The 17,663-nt window shown below is 44.6% G+C and overlaps 1 protein-coding gene across 13 annotated transcripts in view; it reads right to left on the bottom strand.

The window, feature by feature from the left end:
* Positions 1-329: 329 nt before the first annotated feature.
* DGKI (diacylglycerol kinase iota) overlaps positions 330-17,663 on the bottom strand; it is a 427,669-nt gene continuing 410,335 nt past the window's right edge. For all 13 annotated transcript variants that reach the window (XM_053252318.1, XM_053252322.1, XM_053252321.1 and 10 more), the window contains 3 exons: positions 15,182-15,218; positions 10,234-10,333; positions 330-9,229 (listed from right to left, as the gene is read on the bottom strand). In XM_053252318.1, the coding sequence (XP_053108293.1) occupies positions 9,113-9,229; positions 10,234-10,333; positions 15,182-15,218 (254 nt within the window). In that variant the 3' untranslated portion in view covers positions 330-9,112. The remainder of the gene's footprint in view (positions 9,230-10,233; positions 10,334-15,181; positions 15,219-17,663) is intronic.

Below are 17,663 nucleotides of genomic sequence, written 5' to 3'. Positions count from 1 at the left end.
CCAGTGTGTGCAATGGCAAGCTATGAGCTGCTTGCTTCCTTTTTGTTTAAGTGCATTCATGTGCATGACAACGACATCTGAGATGCTGTATCTGTTCTCTGCTCCAAGAGTTAACTTCTAGAGATGGTAGGGTCCTAAGACCTGAAGAATGGCTACCATGCTGAGCAACTCACAGTAAAAAATTAGCAAGACAAAGCAGTGATTTAGGAAGGACTGGTACTAGAAATATGGAAAAGTTTTAAAATGATGAGTAACTTTCTGGTATTTCTGTCACTTTGCCAAAACATACACGTTTAGCAATGCCTTTCAAATAACACATTCAACACTGAAACGTTGAATAACATTTAATAAGGATAATAAGAATAATAAGCAATGAAAACGTGGGGTTTTTTTCCAAAAGAAAATCACATTTATTGTGATTTATTGATAACATGAAATATTGTGCCCCAGATTTACGGTAGAATGGGACAGCAATTTAGGAATTACAATGGAACCAAATGCAAATATAATCCAGGAGTAACATTTCACACCATCCGGTTCCTGACCAGGCCAGATTTGGAGATGGCTATACACTACATCCTACCATTGCTCTTAAGTGCATTATCATTCAAAATACACCAGCTTTGTAAAAGCCAACCAAAGCAAAGAGATCATGGAACTTAATTCACATTGCTTACATTTCATTCAAGTGGGTTTCCAGCCCCACACAAGAACATGGAGCACTGCTCAGGGCCGCCACCACAGATCTTCTCCCCAACTGATGATCATGCATGCAGTCACTAAGGGCCAATCCTCATTTGACATTTTGCACCAGAGTACATATGACCAGTACAGAATGCACGCCACCGGTGAAAGGGGCCTCTCTTTGTGTGTATTTGTCAGCTTCGTATATCAATGGGGAGAGCTGATCTTTTTCCATTTGTGTGCATTTTACAAGGGAATGCTGCCAAAAAAAAAAAAATCATACAATGAAGGCTGCCTCCAGTTTTTAGCTTCCCTCCCTGCCCCCAGCAAACTGTACTCCATGGGCCCTCTCCTACCTGGGTGGCCCCAGGAGAGTCACTCTGCCACCACTACAACTACAGGCTCAGATGTCTTAGGGATCGTCAGTGGGCCCTTCTGAGATCCCAGGTTCCTCAGCAGCTGTCCAGTTATGCTGGCGCCTGCCCTGCACGCACCCTTTATTTTTGACAAGGCACATGGACTTGAGCATGCAAACTTGAGTACAACAAAATAAATAAATAAAATGAAACTCAGCCCTGAGCAATGGGAATGGAGAAGAAACAGAGACTGCTCAAGCATAGAGATGGCTCCTGTCTCTGCCCAAGACTGTGAGGGCATCTGAGGATTCCAGGGGTGTAGCTTGGCTTGCTATTGGTCAGCTCGGTCTTGGAAGATTTGCAGGGGCATATGAAAAGTCATCTGTCACATAAGGAACAGATTTCTGTTTCATAAGGAAACTGAAATAAGATACATCCATACACACAGAGACCCCAAAGCATTCTGCCACAAGGACCCTGGAAGTGTTTTTAAGGAGATTGGGGGTGGGGTTAAGGTGGTCCAGATGTGATGCATGTTGTCTACTTTTCAGGTGTATTTTAACATCTGTTTAATGGGCAAATAATATCATTCTCCATCACACTCAATATTGTAAAAATGAGTTTATCACAATTGTGCATACAGTTGATTTTTTTTTTTTAAAGGAAGCATACCTAACAACTAGTAATTGATCATAGTAAAAATTAGGAACACTTATGGAATTCAATTATGGTACATACTTTGTATGATATAGCCATATTATTTGCTTCAGACAAGGAAGGAGGGAACAAAGTGAGGTCTTTGGAGAAAGCTAAATCTTTCGATTTATTATTGGAACAGCAGGTGGCATTTTATCTACTCTGGGGTTTATTTTGTGTGTGTGGTGTTTTCCCCCCTTCCCCGGGTATATTGTGTTAGGGCCTACCTTGCCTCCCTCCAATCTGTAGATTGCACAATATACTCTGCACTAACTGAGATCAGGACCACTATTTAATTAGATAGCTGAAAACCTATGCACATGTACCAGGGGGCAGCTCCTGCTGAACTCAGTGAGACTTACCTCTATGTACATAGGAACATAGGATGCTGCCATATACTGAGTCAGACCATTGGTCTATCTAGCTCAGTATTGTCTTCACAGACTGGCAGCGTAAACATGCATAGGCCTGGGCACTTAAATTATACAGCTGTTCTATTTCTAATAGTAACAGCAGGATGTAAAAGGGCCCAGTGTTAAACGAAAAAACAAATTAAAAGGGGTCCAAAATAAATATTACAGAATTAGACATTCACTATTCAGGGCTTGGGCTCTCCACAATGTACCTCAGCTGCCTTTCTCAATGGGCTTTTTTGGATGATATATCCATACCCACCAAATCACATGGAGAGGAGCATGGACACATTTGTCTCTTCACCTGTCTCATGGCCTCACTGCCATGAGCATGTGGGGGACAGAATGTCCAAACCACCTCTAACTGTGTGGTCTAAATGCTACTGTTGAAATCATCTGTGAAAGGTGGTTCAGAAGTCCCTTCACCAAGCAATAATGTGGTGGTGGTGGAACAACAAGGCTGGGTTGGGAGAAGGCATGGGTGCCCATGCTGCTCTCCAGGTGATTCTGTAGGTTTGCTAGAATTTATCATCTGAACCGGCTTTCCCCCTCTCTCGCCTCTCTCTCTTTATCTCAGTTCCTCCCTTCACAGCTAAACTTTGCTTCCAAAACATAGCAAATAAAGCTCTGCAAGTCAACTGCTGAGTCATCTCTTTTCTCAATCAGCCTTGACTACAATAGCAGTCTTTTTGCCTGATCATCTTGGGGGCGAAATTAGGGAGAAAACGTTCCTTGGCCAATCTTTGGAGGGTTTAAGCCCCTTCTTCTGGAGCCTGTATTCTGCCAAATATCCAATGGTTAAGTGCAGCAACCCTAAGTTATCAGGAGGGGTGTAATGTTCAATACATTATGTTCATCACACTAGTCCTCTTATGTTGAACACACATATATGTGTACACAAGAGCCCAGTTCAGACATTATGCTGTACAAGTGTTTGTGTGAATGACTGTACCCATGTTCATTTTTAAAATGAACCTGGATACAGGCCTTTCAAATGTGTGCTACAGACAGGAAGTGTTCTTCTGTACTTGCATTCAGAATAACATGTGAATGACTGCACTTGTGTACACATCTGCACCTGTGTACACTGTACACTCGTTATATGTATGTTGACTATAACATGTGAATGGGACTAAGTACAGTTATTCATATGTTATGTTGAACACAGTTATATTTCCTATCTGTATCATGTAATTCATATGTTTAATGTAAACTGCCCTGAGCCATTTTTGGAAGGGCGGAGTAGAAATCAAATAAATAAAATAATGTAATGGAGAGGCCTGTATCCAGGTTCACTTTTAAAATGAATGCAGGTACATTCATTCACACAAACGTGTACAGGTATCTGTACACTTGCACAAGATAAAAGAGTGTACATCTGTTCAGTTGTCTGAACAGGACTACATTGGCTGGTGAAAGCAGTAACTCTGCATCTCCTCTTCCTCCTCTCTTCCCTATTAACATCTAGGAAATTAAAAATGTGTCGCATGACATCATCACATTGTGAGTTTCTACTGCCCTTGCAAAAGAAATAGGACAGGGGTACGACCATTTACAATCCAATGATGTGATGTCATGCTACACATTTTTCATTCACTAGCTGTTATCATGGGAGAAAGGCGGAGATGTGTTGCTTTTGGTAGCTCCTAAAACATTTATTTCTAGCCTCTATACAAGGCATAAAACCTTCCTGAAACCATGACACTGACAGAATCTATTGCACTCCAAAACCCTTCAGACTGTCAAATGCCTCTTATTCCTGCCACTCAAAGCCATTTCACATATCAGAAACATCCTACGAAGGAGGAAACACCATCATACAGGACTTAATGTGCAACTCACATCCAGATCATCACTTATCAGCAATTATCACACCCATTCATGCACACAGATCTTCATTCCCACTCTAATGCTATGGGACACGCTTAAGCCCGCTGAAATAACCGAGCTCAGGTATATCCCAACTCTGCATAGGATGCACCAGAAAAGACTTTAGTGTTTAAGCAGCTGGGCAGTCACAGCTTTCTGGATCATTTACATGGAATGAAAAACCTGCATGTGAAACCATGCACATTATGTACATGTGGGTTGCCTGTTAATTCTGATGTGGCGCTACCTTCTGTGTTGTCATTTTGTAATTTGTAGGGGGAAATCCTCAGTGATTTTAAAAGTGCACGCCAGGAGGAAAAAACAATGGCTGTTGGAATCTACTCAATAATGCAAAATTAGGAAGGGCACCACACAACCACAACATTCCTAATACAGAGACAGAGCAGGATCAGCTAGATTCAAGGATGCATGAACATGCAATGGAACAGCGGTTTGTCAGCGCCATTCAGAATCAGTCTACAGCCTGCTGCCTCCATAATAGTCTCAGTGAAGTTGCCCAAAAACTGGAGCAATTATAGCTATAATTACCACTACTTTAAAAAAAGAAGGAAGGAAGGGGTAAGCTAGGCAAATGTATGGAGAACATAATGAGGCCTGGCTGCTAGCCAAGAGTCGTGACATGCATCCTCATAACTTCAGGTAGTCCTAAGCCTGAAACAGCTCAGAAGCTCAAGGTGCAATTCCAAGACAGTGGAATGCACCTTCCAGTTGTTCTGAAGCTCAAGACTCTAAATGTATCTCTACTCAAAAGGACACTCAAAGAATGCCAGAGACTTCTGGGGTATTGGAGGTGGCAAGAGAGGCAATTGCCCCGGGCGTCACACTTGGAGGGGCCCTCATCCAAAGTATGGTTTAGTATTTGAAATGATCAGATTGATCCTTTTCATTCAAGGCAGAAAAACCAATCAGTTAACATATAACCCCAGGATCAAGAGAGGTTTCAGTATTTTGGATTATTACATTGACGCGGAATGCAGTGGCTGACATATTGTGCAACATTACACACACATGGTGGAATGCAATATTTGCACAGGTGTGCAAAAGTGGTTTCACAATGCAAAGACTGTAAAAATGGAGTTGTGAACCAGCACAGCCATTATATACTGTTTGCACCATTTTTGCACTAGTGCAACAGTGTTCCAGCGTATGCATACTGTGCGATGTGTCAGCTAGAGAGAAGAAAGCGGAGAAGCTCAAATTGACATTCTGTCCCTGGGTTTCTCAAGGGTCTTAAAAGGGTCTGGAGGTATGCTGAAGATTCTTTGACCAACTCAGCATGCCACCGATGGTACATGCATGTATCATTTTTGCTTTTTTTAGCCTAGAGATGGGTGTGACTAGTAGCCATGTTTCCATGGCTTGAAGCAGCATCTCACACTGCTGGTTCAGACTTTAGGAAGCTGGACTAGAATAGAACTGAAATGCATGTAAGCTTTCCACACAACACTTCTCTATATAGCTTGTTCCATGTGCTCTGCTGGGTTCAGTAGGGAGACCAGAAATGCTCATTTAGTGTACCTAAGCTGTCACAAAAATGCCGCATCGCTATGCCATCAGGGGAGCACAATTCAGGGAGAATCAGATAGTAATCTACCCACTGAAAGCCAGCATGATGTAGTGAGACCTGGGTTCAAATCCTGTTTTAGCCATGTATTTGACTGGGTAATCATGGGCTGCGTATATGCCCTAGGGTTGCTTATAGTCATATACAATAAACTGGATTGGACTGGAAGAATGAATTGCAGGAAAACTGCATGCTGAGCTCATTGGAGACAGGGCAGGATATAAATGAGATAAATTAGGTAGAGAAGTAGATAGAAGTGGTAAATTAATAGGGTGTATGTGAGGAGGCCGAGTAAGGATGGACTGAACCTTTGGACAAAAACGTGAAAATGGGCCCCTCCCCTCACCCTTCTTCAGATATGTGTGAGGGGGAGAGCAAAGGGCAGACAGTCATCCAGCCCGTGGGGCCCCTCCCTCAGGCGCCCAGGGACATTTCTCCCTCCTTGTTCCATTGTAGCCCCTGGTGTACATGGAGCTGCCTGTAGTATCCACGTATATCATACGGAGCACTCCACATGGCCTATGTTCCTCACACTTCCATGCAGTTGTAGGAAAATCGGATGACTGGTAACATCCTCATCACATGGACAGACACTACAGATGACTGTCTCGCTGTGTAACTGCACGAACACTGTGGGGAGTTGGTTCTCACCTATAGTGCAAAAACAACTCGTGGTCCTGGGCACTTCCTCTGTAGAATATGGAATTGAATGACACTGTACTAAATGGACTCGGGGTTCAGGTCCAATAATGCTGTATTTGGGGCCTTGTCGTTTATGGTCCTGTTGATGCAGGAAAAGAGATCCTCTTGGCCTAACATCTCCCCTCCAGTGTTCCCTCTAACATGGATTCCCAGATGTTGTTGATGACAACTCCCAGAATTCCCAAGCAAAAGCCATTGCAGCTGGGGAAGCTGGGAGTTGTAGTCAGCAACATCTGGGAATCCCTGTTAGAGGGAACACTGCTCCCCTCTTTGGAGAAGAGGCAAATTCCGATACCCTAGTCTGCCTTTAAGCTGTTTCAGGAGCATAATAGTCATTCTATCTTGCTCACAGTCAATATGCTGCCTGCTAATCGCTGACACATGGCTTTTGCGAAGTGCTTCAGGACACCTTGAATATTAAAAGGCGCAATTAAATGCCAAATCTCTGTTCCAGCTTTCGCACTGGACTCTGTTTCTGTCATACATTGACTGCCCCTGACTGAGCTCCGTGTGTGTGTGTGTGTGTGTGTGTGTGTGTGTGTGTGTGTGTGTGCACATCTGTCTGTGCAAAGGGAGGTGGTCTCTGCAAAGAACACACACAATGCCATTATTCTGCTACTGGCATCACTTCCCATTTGCAGCAGAAAAAAGAATTAATGGGCCAAATGATCATAGGATCCCGGATACAGAGACTGAAAAGGATGCAAAGCGAAGCCGAGATCTAGTTAGGCTACTCTTACTGGGAAATCAAAACCACAAAGGATTGAAAAGTCAGCTGTCGTGTGCTAGAGCAGCCCCCGGATTATTTTGATTCATTTCCATCTTGGTGCTATACAAATATATAGCTGAGATGGCACATGGATGGAGCACCTTGTGCCAACATAGCTATAGAACCATCTCGTGCCTGTTAAGTTGACCCAAGCATGCTTCCTGTTAATTGCAATCCCACTATAAAGGTAACTACCAGATACTGAGCATGTAGGGTTGTGCCAATACAGCTGGTACTATGGCAATCAATTCACCTTTAGGATACCAGGGGAGTCATGCCCACTTGTTACAAATGCTACAGTGGCCACATTCACCTGGGACAGAGTATTGGCACCTTTTAAGGTCCCCATAAGATCAGAAGGATCTGTGGAAAACAGCTAAAGTGAGCTGCCCAGAGGGTTCTATAGATAACTGAGGTCCATCTGCACTGGGACAGGTCAACTCATGCCTCAAAGAATGGCCTAGAGTGTACTGAACAGAACTGATCCAGTGCTGGAGTTTGAAACCTTGGTGGGTGTTTTGTCTCATGCAGTCTCATGTCCAAATTAATGGCAGTCATCCCCTTCAACCAGTGGCAAGATGCAAGTGTGTTTGATTCACACTAACCAAGCATCTTGAAGTTGTCCTAGACTGGGCCTTACAATTTGGGCCAGCCACTTCAGGTTGAAAAATTCTGTTTCTGAGGCAGTTATGGGAATCCTTAACACCATATGCTTTGTGTAAAAGCGTGAAGGACCAGATTTTCTTTAAAATATATACTGTAGTCCCCTAGGGACAGGAAAGTTCGAGAGAAGACACCATATCACGCCTCACCACAACAAAGCAAAGCCTTAGAGAAAACAGTGGAGGGACAGCTATTTGCCCCCAAATTATTGGGTTAACTTCTCTATTTCTCAGTGTCGTAATGTTTTCTTCCAGCTAGAAATTTTTATTCTGACAAGTACCAAGATATGGCTAATTTCAGACAAGATTCAATCAGGACTAAGCATAGGCAGCCTTTCATGAGCAGCAGAGAGAGGTAACTGAAGCATCTTACTAGCTCTGCCACCGAATTGAATATGATGAACACAATTTCTGAGGTGAATTCCACATATCCATGGATAGTCCCCGGATTTTGCCCAAAGCAAAGTTTGTAGCAAAATTAGAGCTTCCTCTTCAGACTATGTATCTGAGGAATTTTACCACAGGAATTTGAAGACTACCAGCTTTTCTCAGAGAAGCTGTGAACATTCATGGTTATCTGACAGTTTCTTTCAGGCCCACTATTTCAGAATGGCCTTTATACTCTCAAATTCATACCAGAAAAGCCTTCTTCTTCCCTTCTTTGTGATGGATTATGATGCTGCTTCTTACATAAGATAGAAGAAGAAATCTGTTCAAAATGAAAGGCAACTATCTAGCAATGCAAGCTCTGAAGAACATGAGGTGAACTTATCATTATTAAAAAGGTGTAGCTTTGCCAAGGGCACCCAGAGCTCTCCTCAAAGAACTGGCTACATCCTGGGCAGCCATGAAGACTTAGCACAGAGGTAAACAGACACCATTTTACTTATGGGCAACTGTGGAGACTGAAGGGATGCAGAGCACAAGATTGAAGGAGAAGGAATGTAGGGCTAACATGAGGGAACGTGAGAATTCCGTGGCAAGTAGATGGAGGACGGAAAGGTTTGGCTGGATTATGAATATTCACGTTACTTTGTTTCCTCCCCTGCACCATTTCTTTATTCTTCAAATAAATTCTACAGAAAATATGGGAGACATTCATGCTACTTGCTGAGAGCAATAAGAAGAAGTTTCCTTGGCCCATAGATTCCACAGACCTTTGAGTCGCCTCCTTTATCCCCACAGGCTAACAAATGGAAACATGAGAGTTCCGTGGCAAGTCCCAGTAGCCCTTAGAAACTGGTGGCACCTCCTCAGATAGTTTCCACGAGAGCGAGAGATGCGTCGATTCTGTCTGCTTCTTCCTCACATGACACCCGAGCACCTCAGGTGCAGCCTTGTGATTTCCTAGGATTTTCTCCCCCACAGCACAGACATCACACTGCAGTCTCTAAGTCCTCATGGGGAACCAGCTGGCAGTTCTGCCGACCCTCCAGGTATGAGGCTAGATCCAGATCCCCAGCCTGCTGGGCCCTGTCTCGAGGCATCTTACCCTACAGTGAAAAGACAAAAAGAGAATAGTTTAGTCAGTGAGGAGACAGAGAGAGAGAGAGAGAGAGAGAGAGAGAGAGAACACAGTCAAAATGCATGGCAGGAGGGTTTGTCTCTTGCAAGGATCTTGGTCATGGAGGGGCATCGTGTTTCTGTGCAAAAGACTCACTGCAGCCCCTTGTGGGATTCCTTGTCAGGATGTGTGTAGCCATCCACTCTCAGGACTGGAAGGAGAATTTTGCCCTTAGGCAATGACTGCCTGAAGTACAGCACTTTGCTTTTTCCTATAAGATTGAAGGGCAGCCTTGATATGCAGGAGAAATAAAGAGCAGGGGGGCACTCAGGGATGCCATAGGATTGGGGGCTAAACCAGCTCACGGCTCCTGAGAATACCAACTGCTAGGAATGAAGCATGAGTTTTAGCAACATCGCCGATGTCTTGCTCCAGAAGTGTAATGAAATGTAATGGAACTAAGGACAGCAATCCCATCATTCTTGATGTCCCTACTTACAACCAGTGTTCCCTGTTACAGAGATTCCCAAATGTTCTTGCCTACAAATCCCATCTCAACCCCAGCTTCAGTGGTCCTTGGTGGAGGATGATGGCAGCTGTAGTCGACAACATCTGGGAATTCATGTTGCAGGGAATGCTGCACCCCGTTGATTTTCCAGCCCTGGGTGGACAGGCAGGCAATATGGGGAGCCACCATACATAGCTGCAGAGTTGTGTTGGGTTTGGTGAGTTACAAGTTGTGCAGGTCTGATTCAATCAACACTAGTTCTTGCAAACAAAATGATTTCCTCAAAAGCTGCACTCTCAGGCATTCTTACTTAGAAGGAAACAAATTAAAATCACAAGGGCTTATGTTCAAGTGGCATAGCTAGGATCAGGCTGAACAAATAAGCAAAGACAGTTATCTGTCGACTGCCTTTGCCGTGGCCTCAGCTGAGTCAGTTGGCTTCGCCTGTCCACAGTATTTTGCAAGGGTTTGTTTGGTTTCGTTACCTTGGAATCTGTTTTCCTCAATGATGCTCCCGCTTCTACCAATAGTTGGCAGATACCACGGTGGCGCTGGCAGGCTGCCTTGTGCAGTGCCGTCTCACCCCTGTGTGTACAATGGGAAAAACCAATAAAAAGCCACCATTTGCCAATTCATTACTTTCACCAGGACACAATTTGAGTTCTGCTGACACAGACATATTTTCTGTGCTTGCCCTCTGACTCCTCTGTACATCAACGTATGGTGCCAGTGGTGTTCAAATATGGCACTGGTTATTATTAGCATGCTTCAAGCAACATACTGAATGTTAAGTTCTCATCTAGACAGGAGGTCCATTTTAATCCAGTGACAAGAATGTCCTCCCTCCCTTTTACTGCTCATTTGAATGAACTGCATTGCTGAGCAAACAGTGGTGAACTTCCCCTTCTCCCACCTCCCATGTGACTTCCTGTTGAATCTCAACAATAAAATACTTTGGCTTTTGCAAGCAGGATGTGCTTTTTGTAAATGTAAATCTGGAATCAACGCTTATGTCATGCAGTTCTCTCGATTTGGAGACTGAGTGATGCAAGGCTTCAGTTGGAATGTTTCAGTCATTCTTGAAGATCTGCATTCTCAGTGCTTCCCTTTAAATATATATCAAAAGGCACCCTTGTGCTTCATCTCTGCTTGGACTTCAACCAAAGGATTCAGCAGTAGCAACAAATGCAACTTTTTATTCTCAGAAGGTAATGGGCAGATCTTTTTTAGGAACATGGGAAGCTGCCTACCGTGTTTCCCTGAAAATAAGACAGTGTCTTATATTAATTTTAGCCCCCCAAAATGCACTAGGGCAATTAGCGGTACATCAGAAATTACTGCTAGGTCTTACTTTCAGGGTAGGTCTTACTTTCGGGGAAACAGGGTAATACTGAATCAGACCATTGGCTCTGATTCAGACCTTTAGCTCAGGACTGTCTACACTGACTGGCAGCGGCTCTCCAAGGTTTCAGGCAGGAGTCTTTTCCAGACCTACCTGGAGAGACCAGGGATTGAACCTGAGACCTTCTGCATACAAAGCAGATGCTCTACCACTGAGCGAAAACCCCATCCCCTGCCTCAATCCTGATGTCTTATTCCCCTAAAGTGGAAACAGTTGTGTCTTTCCTATTCAAAGCTGAGATGCTGAGATGGGTTAAGGAGAGCCCAAGCACTGTATTGACTGCAATTCCAATGGTGAATACTGGATTGTATGGAGGGGCTGGAGCTCCAGAATGGCCTGACTGTGCTTTTCTCATGATCCGCCTCTACTCTAACCCAGCCCAAACCCACCTCTACAGTGGGCATCTTTGGAAATGCCTTGCAAGACAGGCTTCCGTCACTGGTATATATGCTGGAAAGGTTCATTCTTTTCTTTTTCTCCTAGACATAAGTAGCTCTCTAAATGGAATCAGCACACATGATTAAGGTAATACTACACTCAACATGACCACATTTGGTTTAATAGGATGTTTTCAGAACAGGATTCCTTCCCCCACACAGAACTTTGTTGGATGAGTTTTAAATGGGGCTGAAAATATTAGCTTGGTGGGAATTGACTTTTTGGGGGTTGCAAAATCTGAATCTTATGAGATCAGGGGTGTAGCTATAATTGCATGGTGGGGCAGGGGGAATGTCCCTGGCCTGCAGTGGGCGTGTGTGCCAGAAGGGCAACAGCTTCTCCTCTGCTCTTCCCATCTTGCCTCTCCCAAGAAGAAGGTGGGAGGGCAGGGGCTCATCTTAATTTTTTGTCCCGGGACTCACTCCAACCCTGCTATGACCCTGTACAGCAGATGAGTAGGTTCTCAGATATGAGGACATCCAAAAACAGCAGATCAAATCTGGTATGAGATAATAAGGATCAGTTACTGAGGTTAGAGCAATCAAAGAACAATAATTCAGCTCAAAGCCCATCACAAACAATGGTGTAGGGATGTGTACAACTTGATTTTGGGGATTCAATTCAAGTTCAAATTGAATCAGCAGGATTCAATTTGAGCTCAAATCTGCTGCCCTCGAATATGGGTCAATTCAATTCAAATTTGATTTGATTCAAATTTGAATTGATTTGGCATAATTTTTAAGGGCTAGGGGGCACCAAAGTGGGTTTGGTGGTAGGGCCGCATGAGTGCCAACTGCCACCCAACCCCCAAAGGATTTGGACAACGGGGTGAATTTTTAGGAATTTTTATGTGTTGTGGATTCTTGATTGTGAAATGACTTCTTCATAGGGAATCCCTATGAAGAAGTTATTTCACAACTGAGAATCCACACACAGTTATGTGGAATCCACAGTGTGGATTCTTGGTAATGAAATACCGAGAATAAATACATAAATATTTATTGACATAAATATTATACACACATAAATGTTCCTAAAAACTAACCCCTGGCAGTGATGGCAGAAGCTCAAAGAAGACTAAATGGAGGCTTGGATTGCCAAATCGATTCAAGCTCGATTTTACCTCAAATCAAATCGCCCAGAGACAAAACTGCCCAGAGACGAAAGTTTGGGCGGTATAGAAGTTTAACAAACAAACAAATAAATCTGGTAAGCATCCTCAAGGCTGATTTGATTCAAGGTCGAATCACTCGAATTGCCCAGATTCAAGTCAAATTGATTCAGCCACAAATTGAGTCCTACAATGGTGGGTTTTGCTTGTTTGTTTTCACTTTCCAAATAGCCACCTTTGGAATTTGCTGAAGCGTCTTTCCAAGACAAATTTTCAGTGCAGTTTATTTTCAATCTGTTAAAAAAAACGCAACCATTTCCTCATCTCAGAAAAAATGAGGGGAAGATATGGATGCAGTGGGACAGGTACAAGCACAAGTGCTGTTCTTTTCAGAACTTTAGAACTTTGAAACTTAATAATACATGGGCAAAATACACAGGGGCAGGAATTAGGAAATAACGAGGCTGTTCACATGAGCAGCCCTACCCAGGTGTGGGCAGCCCTACCTGGGTAAGGCTGCTTGTGTGCAGTGCCAGGATCGAAGCCGAACCCAGCGCTGCCTCCCCAGGCAGTTTTTTACTCAAGTTTTTACTTACTGAGCTTTTATCTGGGTAAAAGGTAAGGGCTCCGCAGGCAGCGCAAACAGACTCAGTTGGGCACCTAGAGCATCTGGCTTGAGGGGGGTCCCTCAGTGCACCATGCTCCTCATGGTGCCACACAATGGCTCTGTGATTGTCTGGGGAGAAGGCTCAACCCTCCCTTCATTCCCCCACTCGCCCTTCCCACCCCAGAAACGTTTATGTGTGTGACCTCAATATGCAAACATCACATAACGTAACAAGCTACAACCCTCGCAAACATCACATATGCAAACATCACATAACAAGCTACAACCCTTGTAAAGGAAAAAGGAAAGGTTGTGCCGTCGAGTCAGTGTCAATTCCTGGCGACCACAGAACTATGTGGTTTTCTTGGTAGAATACAGGAGGCGTTTACCATAGCCTTCTCCCGTGCTGTATGAGATGATGCCTTTCAGCACTTTCCTATATGCTGCCCGATATAGGAGTTCCCCATATTCTGGGAAACACACCAGCGGGGATTCGAACCAGCAGCCTCTCTAGGCAGGTTACTCTCTCTGCTGCTCTCTAGGCAGGTTATTTCCCCACTGCACCATTAGGTGGCTACAACCTAAGTAAAGTAAAGTAAAGTGTGCTATCAAGTCGGTGTTGACCTCTTGTACACTGCATTAATTAAGTTTGAATAGCCACCATTGTGTGGTTTCAGTCTTACTATAACTGTAGGAAATGGCTGTAGCACTGGTATGTTGTGTGGTCATCTCCCCCATCCCCGGAGCAGTAGCTCAGAGTTCAACCCTAGCTCCAATCAGACATTATTTAAGGGAGGCTGTACTCGCGTATACAGAGGCATAACGATAGGGGGGGCAGGCAGGGCACGTGCCCTGAGCGCCACTCTGGTGGGTCACATGGGGGGGGCGCCAAAAAGTGGCATCTCCCCCGACCCCCCCAGATCTCGTGTAGGTGGCGCGGATCGCCGAGTGCAGCGGTGGTGGGTGGCACGCCTGTGCAGTTGGGAAGCTACGCCGGGCCAGGCAGCAGGCCTCGGCGTCGCTCTGCTGCACTCGGCGATCCGCCGCTGCCTGCCACCGCCACACTCGGCGATACGCCGCCGCCCGCCACTGCCGCACTTGGCGATCCGCCGCCACCACCGTGCTCACTCCCACCTCCGCCCACCACCGCTGCGCGATCTGCCACCGCCCGCCACCGCCAGGGGGCGTAGGTATGTGGGGGGGTAGGCGCAATTTCAGGGGCAGAGCTTGCCCTGGGCGCCGTTTCCCCCCGTTACGCCTCTGCGTGTATACATACAGCCTCCACAAATGCACCAGAAGTCCTGACCAGCATGTCAATCATGGATTCCCGCCAACATGTCCCTCACACTTAACAGCAGTTGTCTGAAGAGACTAATGCTGTAAATGTGATTGTGGGCACCAAGCCTCCCAATCACGGAAGTGCCTGCCATCTTGCTTACAGTGTTTGTCTCTTCATACAAACTCAGACAAACACAATATGTGTGAGGGATGTGCCGGAGAGGATTTCTGGCATGTTTGCAGAGGCTGCACACAAGTACAGCCTCCCTTAAATAAGGTCTGAATGGGGCTAAAGATGAGGGGGGAGCAGCTTAACCACCTGAATTGTGAGCGCAAGAAGGTGGTTAAATGGTGTTAAAGGCATTAAATAGGCCTGAGTTTTCTTTGCACCTCTGTCTAGGTTCCATGCACCATTTAGGGAAAAGGAGAGTTTGGTAGCAATCAGGCAAAGGCCATTAAGAAGAGGCTAATTTTTGTTTGGTTTTAAATAATGCTGAATATAATTGGGGTTTTTGCACCAAGAGAACACCAATACACACAGCTATAAGCAAGCTGGAAAGCAAGCAATGAAAGAGAAGCCAAGTGAGCCGGACTTACGTTTCACTATCTGTCATCTCCAGTAACTCTGAAGGACCTGTGAAAGGAAGCAAGATTAAGTCACATGGAATTCCGCAAGCTTAGCAACTCAGGGTGGAGGCATGATGGAGATTGCAGGCCTCAGGTGGTAAGTCACTAGCAATGACTGGCTCCAGCTGAGATTTTCTTTGTGCTGTTAGACTTTGGTTTGCTTCTTTATGGAGTGAACTTCTTGTCATTAGAATCCACACTGAATTAGCCCAGCTCTAACAATCAGACTGTGCATTAATCACCAGGGCTGTAACTGGCCTTATTTGAAAATGGGAAATAGAGGCTATGGAGGAAGGTTTCTGGACATAATTACAGAGTGCTCCCTTATTTGAATGCTGAAGCCTATATTATAAAGCGGGGAAAGGATATATCTTGATATCATAAAAGAGATCAAGAGCTGGCTACTTGATAATGTCAGTAAGGGCAAATGATGATAAAATTTTGTCCTCATTCTGTATGGGGAACGTGTCAGCTATTGCTGAGGCACTTCCTGTTTCCCCACACGATGATTTGCATTAAAATGAACATAAGAGAATTCCAGGCATCTATCTCTGCAAGATTTCTCTGCAATTTCAGAACTCTGACCACAGTCTTCTCATGTAAAGTACATATTTTTGCATGTTCTGTCTAGACTTAAGCATTTAAATGGTTGTAATGTTTTAAACTTTTTGTTTTAACTAATTTTTTCTGTTCTTATTTTGTTTCAAACCGCCCAGAGATGTAAGTTTTGGGCGGTATAAAAATATGATAAATAAATAAATAAGTAAATAGATAGATAGATAGATTTTCTCAGGACATATGCAAAGAAGCAACAAGTGCACAAACTCCACTGAAGCTAGTCAGACAAGTATGTGCCTGAGGTATGCATTTGGCTTTTTGCAGATCACAAAGTGCACACTTTCCTGTTGCTTCCCAACACATTATTATGAGGAAAAGTGACGCAAGAAGCAGCCATGGAGAAGTACTAGCTCAGTGGCAGAGCACATATACTGCCTGTCAAAGTTCCCAGGCTCAATTCCTGCCTTTTCCAGTTAAAAGATCTCAGGTAACGTCTGGTAGAGACCTGCTGGAAAGTTGTTGCCAATAGATGGATGGATAGTTTAACTGCATGAGGGGTCTTCCTGGTGTTCACTGCAGCTCTTGGAAATATCTGCAAGCATTAGAATGTTTGCATGCCTTATTTCCAAAACTGGCAAGACATTTCTCACAAAGCACAGTTTAAGACAAATGCAGAGCACCTGAATTATCTATGGAAATTCTAAGAGAAACATGTATCAATTGGTTTAGTAAAATTCCTCAAGGCAAGGTGGAGGGATTGCCACTGGATGTTGCCTCAAGTTAAACTTGAGGCAAATTTGGAAGGTTAGGCAAAAACATGAATAGGGATTTGAAGGCAATGAATAGAGCTTCAGTAAGATCCACAAGATTTGAGGGAAGAAAGGGGGTTCACACATTTCTGCTTTTTAAAAATAAATAAGCCCCAAACAGGCAGTTGCCCTTTCTTAAAGCAACAGGTATTTTCCTAAGCATCTTAGGAACAGAATCCAATTATCAGTGTAGTAGTACTATGGTCTTTTATATTTTTGCAGACTGCTGAACTTGGGGGGCGGGCGAGGAACCAGCTCTGATTGTAAGCCATGCCCTATCGTCTTCTTCATCACGCTAAATGGCTACAAAAACTACAACTGAAACAGTCTCTGGCCACAAGTTTACAATCTAAAAGGTAAGGTAAGACATATTAGAGAGGAAAGGAAATGGGGAAGCTCTGTGGGAGTTGTGCTTCTTATTAGCAGATACGCTTCTTTAGCGCCATCTCACACCCCTAACCCCTTTCAGCTCTCCAGTGCCACACACCCATTCTGAACGGGTTTATTCCCCCTCCCCCCCAATCAGTCTCCCTGGTGCTGCCAGCCGACCATTCCAAATCCCCCTCTGGCACAGGACAAAAGCCACACAGATGTGGGAAAAGCTGGCACTGGGGACAGCTAATGGCACTGTCATCCTGCCACAGCAGGGAGCTGGCTGTTTTACCCAGGGACAAGAAGCAAAAGAAAGAAAAGGGGGACCAAGGCACAGAGAAAGAGAGCGCCAAACAACCCAATAGAAATCCGGAAGGGAAACGCATGAGTGAGATTTCTATCAAGGAGAACAGCAGGGGAGCGGGCGGGGTGGGGGGATAAAAAACAACTGAGAGAGGAGGGTGAGCAGACAGAAATGTGTGGGGAGGTGGAGAAATAAATAAAAGGCTCCGGGACATAAAGAGAGAATGGTGGGGGGACTCTCTGCTGAAAAGAGCTAAGAAGTGGAAAGCATTGGGGAGGCTGCCCTTTGGGGACCTCTGTCTATCCTTAATGTCCCCAATCATTAATCTGCCTCACATTATTAACTCTTTTCCCCTTCCCCTGCTTTTATGTGCACCAAACACCCGTTTCCCAGGGAGCAAAGCAGTTTG

Source organism: Hemicordylus capensis, chromosome 5, assembly GCF_027244095.1.
Source record: "Hemicordylus capensis ecotype Gifberg chromosome 5, rHemCap1.1.pri, whole genome shotgun sequence".
Classification (NCBI taxonomy): Eukaryota; Metazoa; Chordata; class Lepidosauria; order Squamata; family Cordylidae; genus Hemicordylus; species Hemicordylus capensis.
Note: the sequence above shows the minus strand (reverse complement) of the source record. Positions and strands in the feature narration are given on the sequence as shown.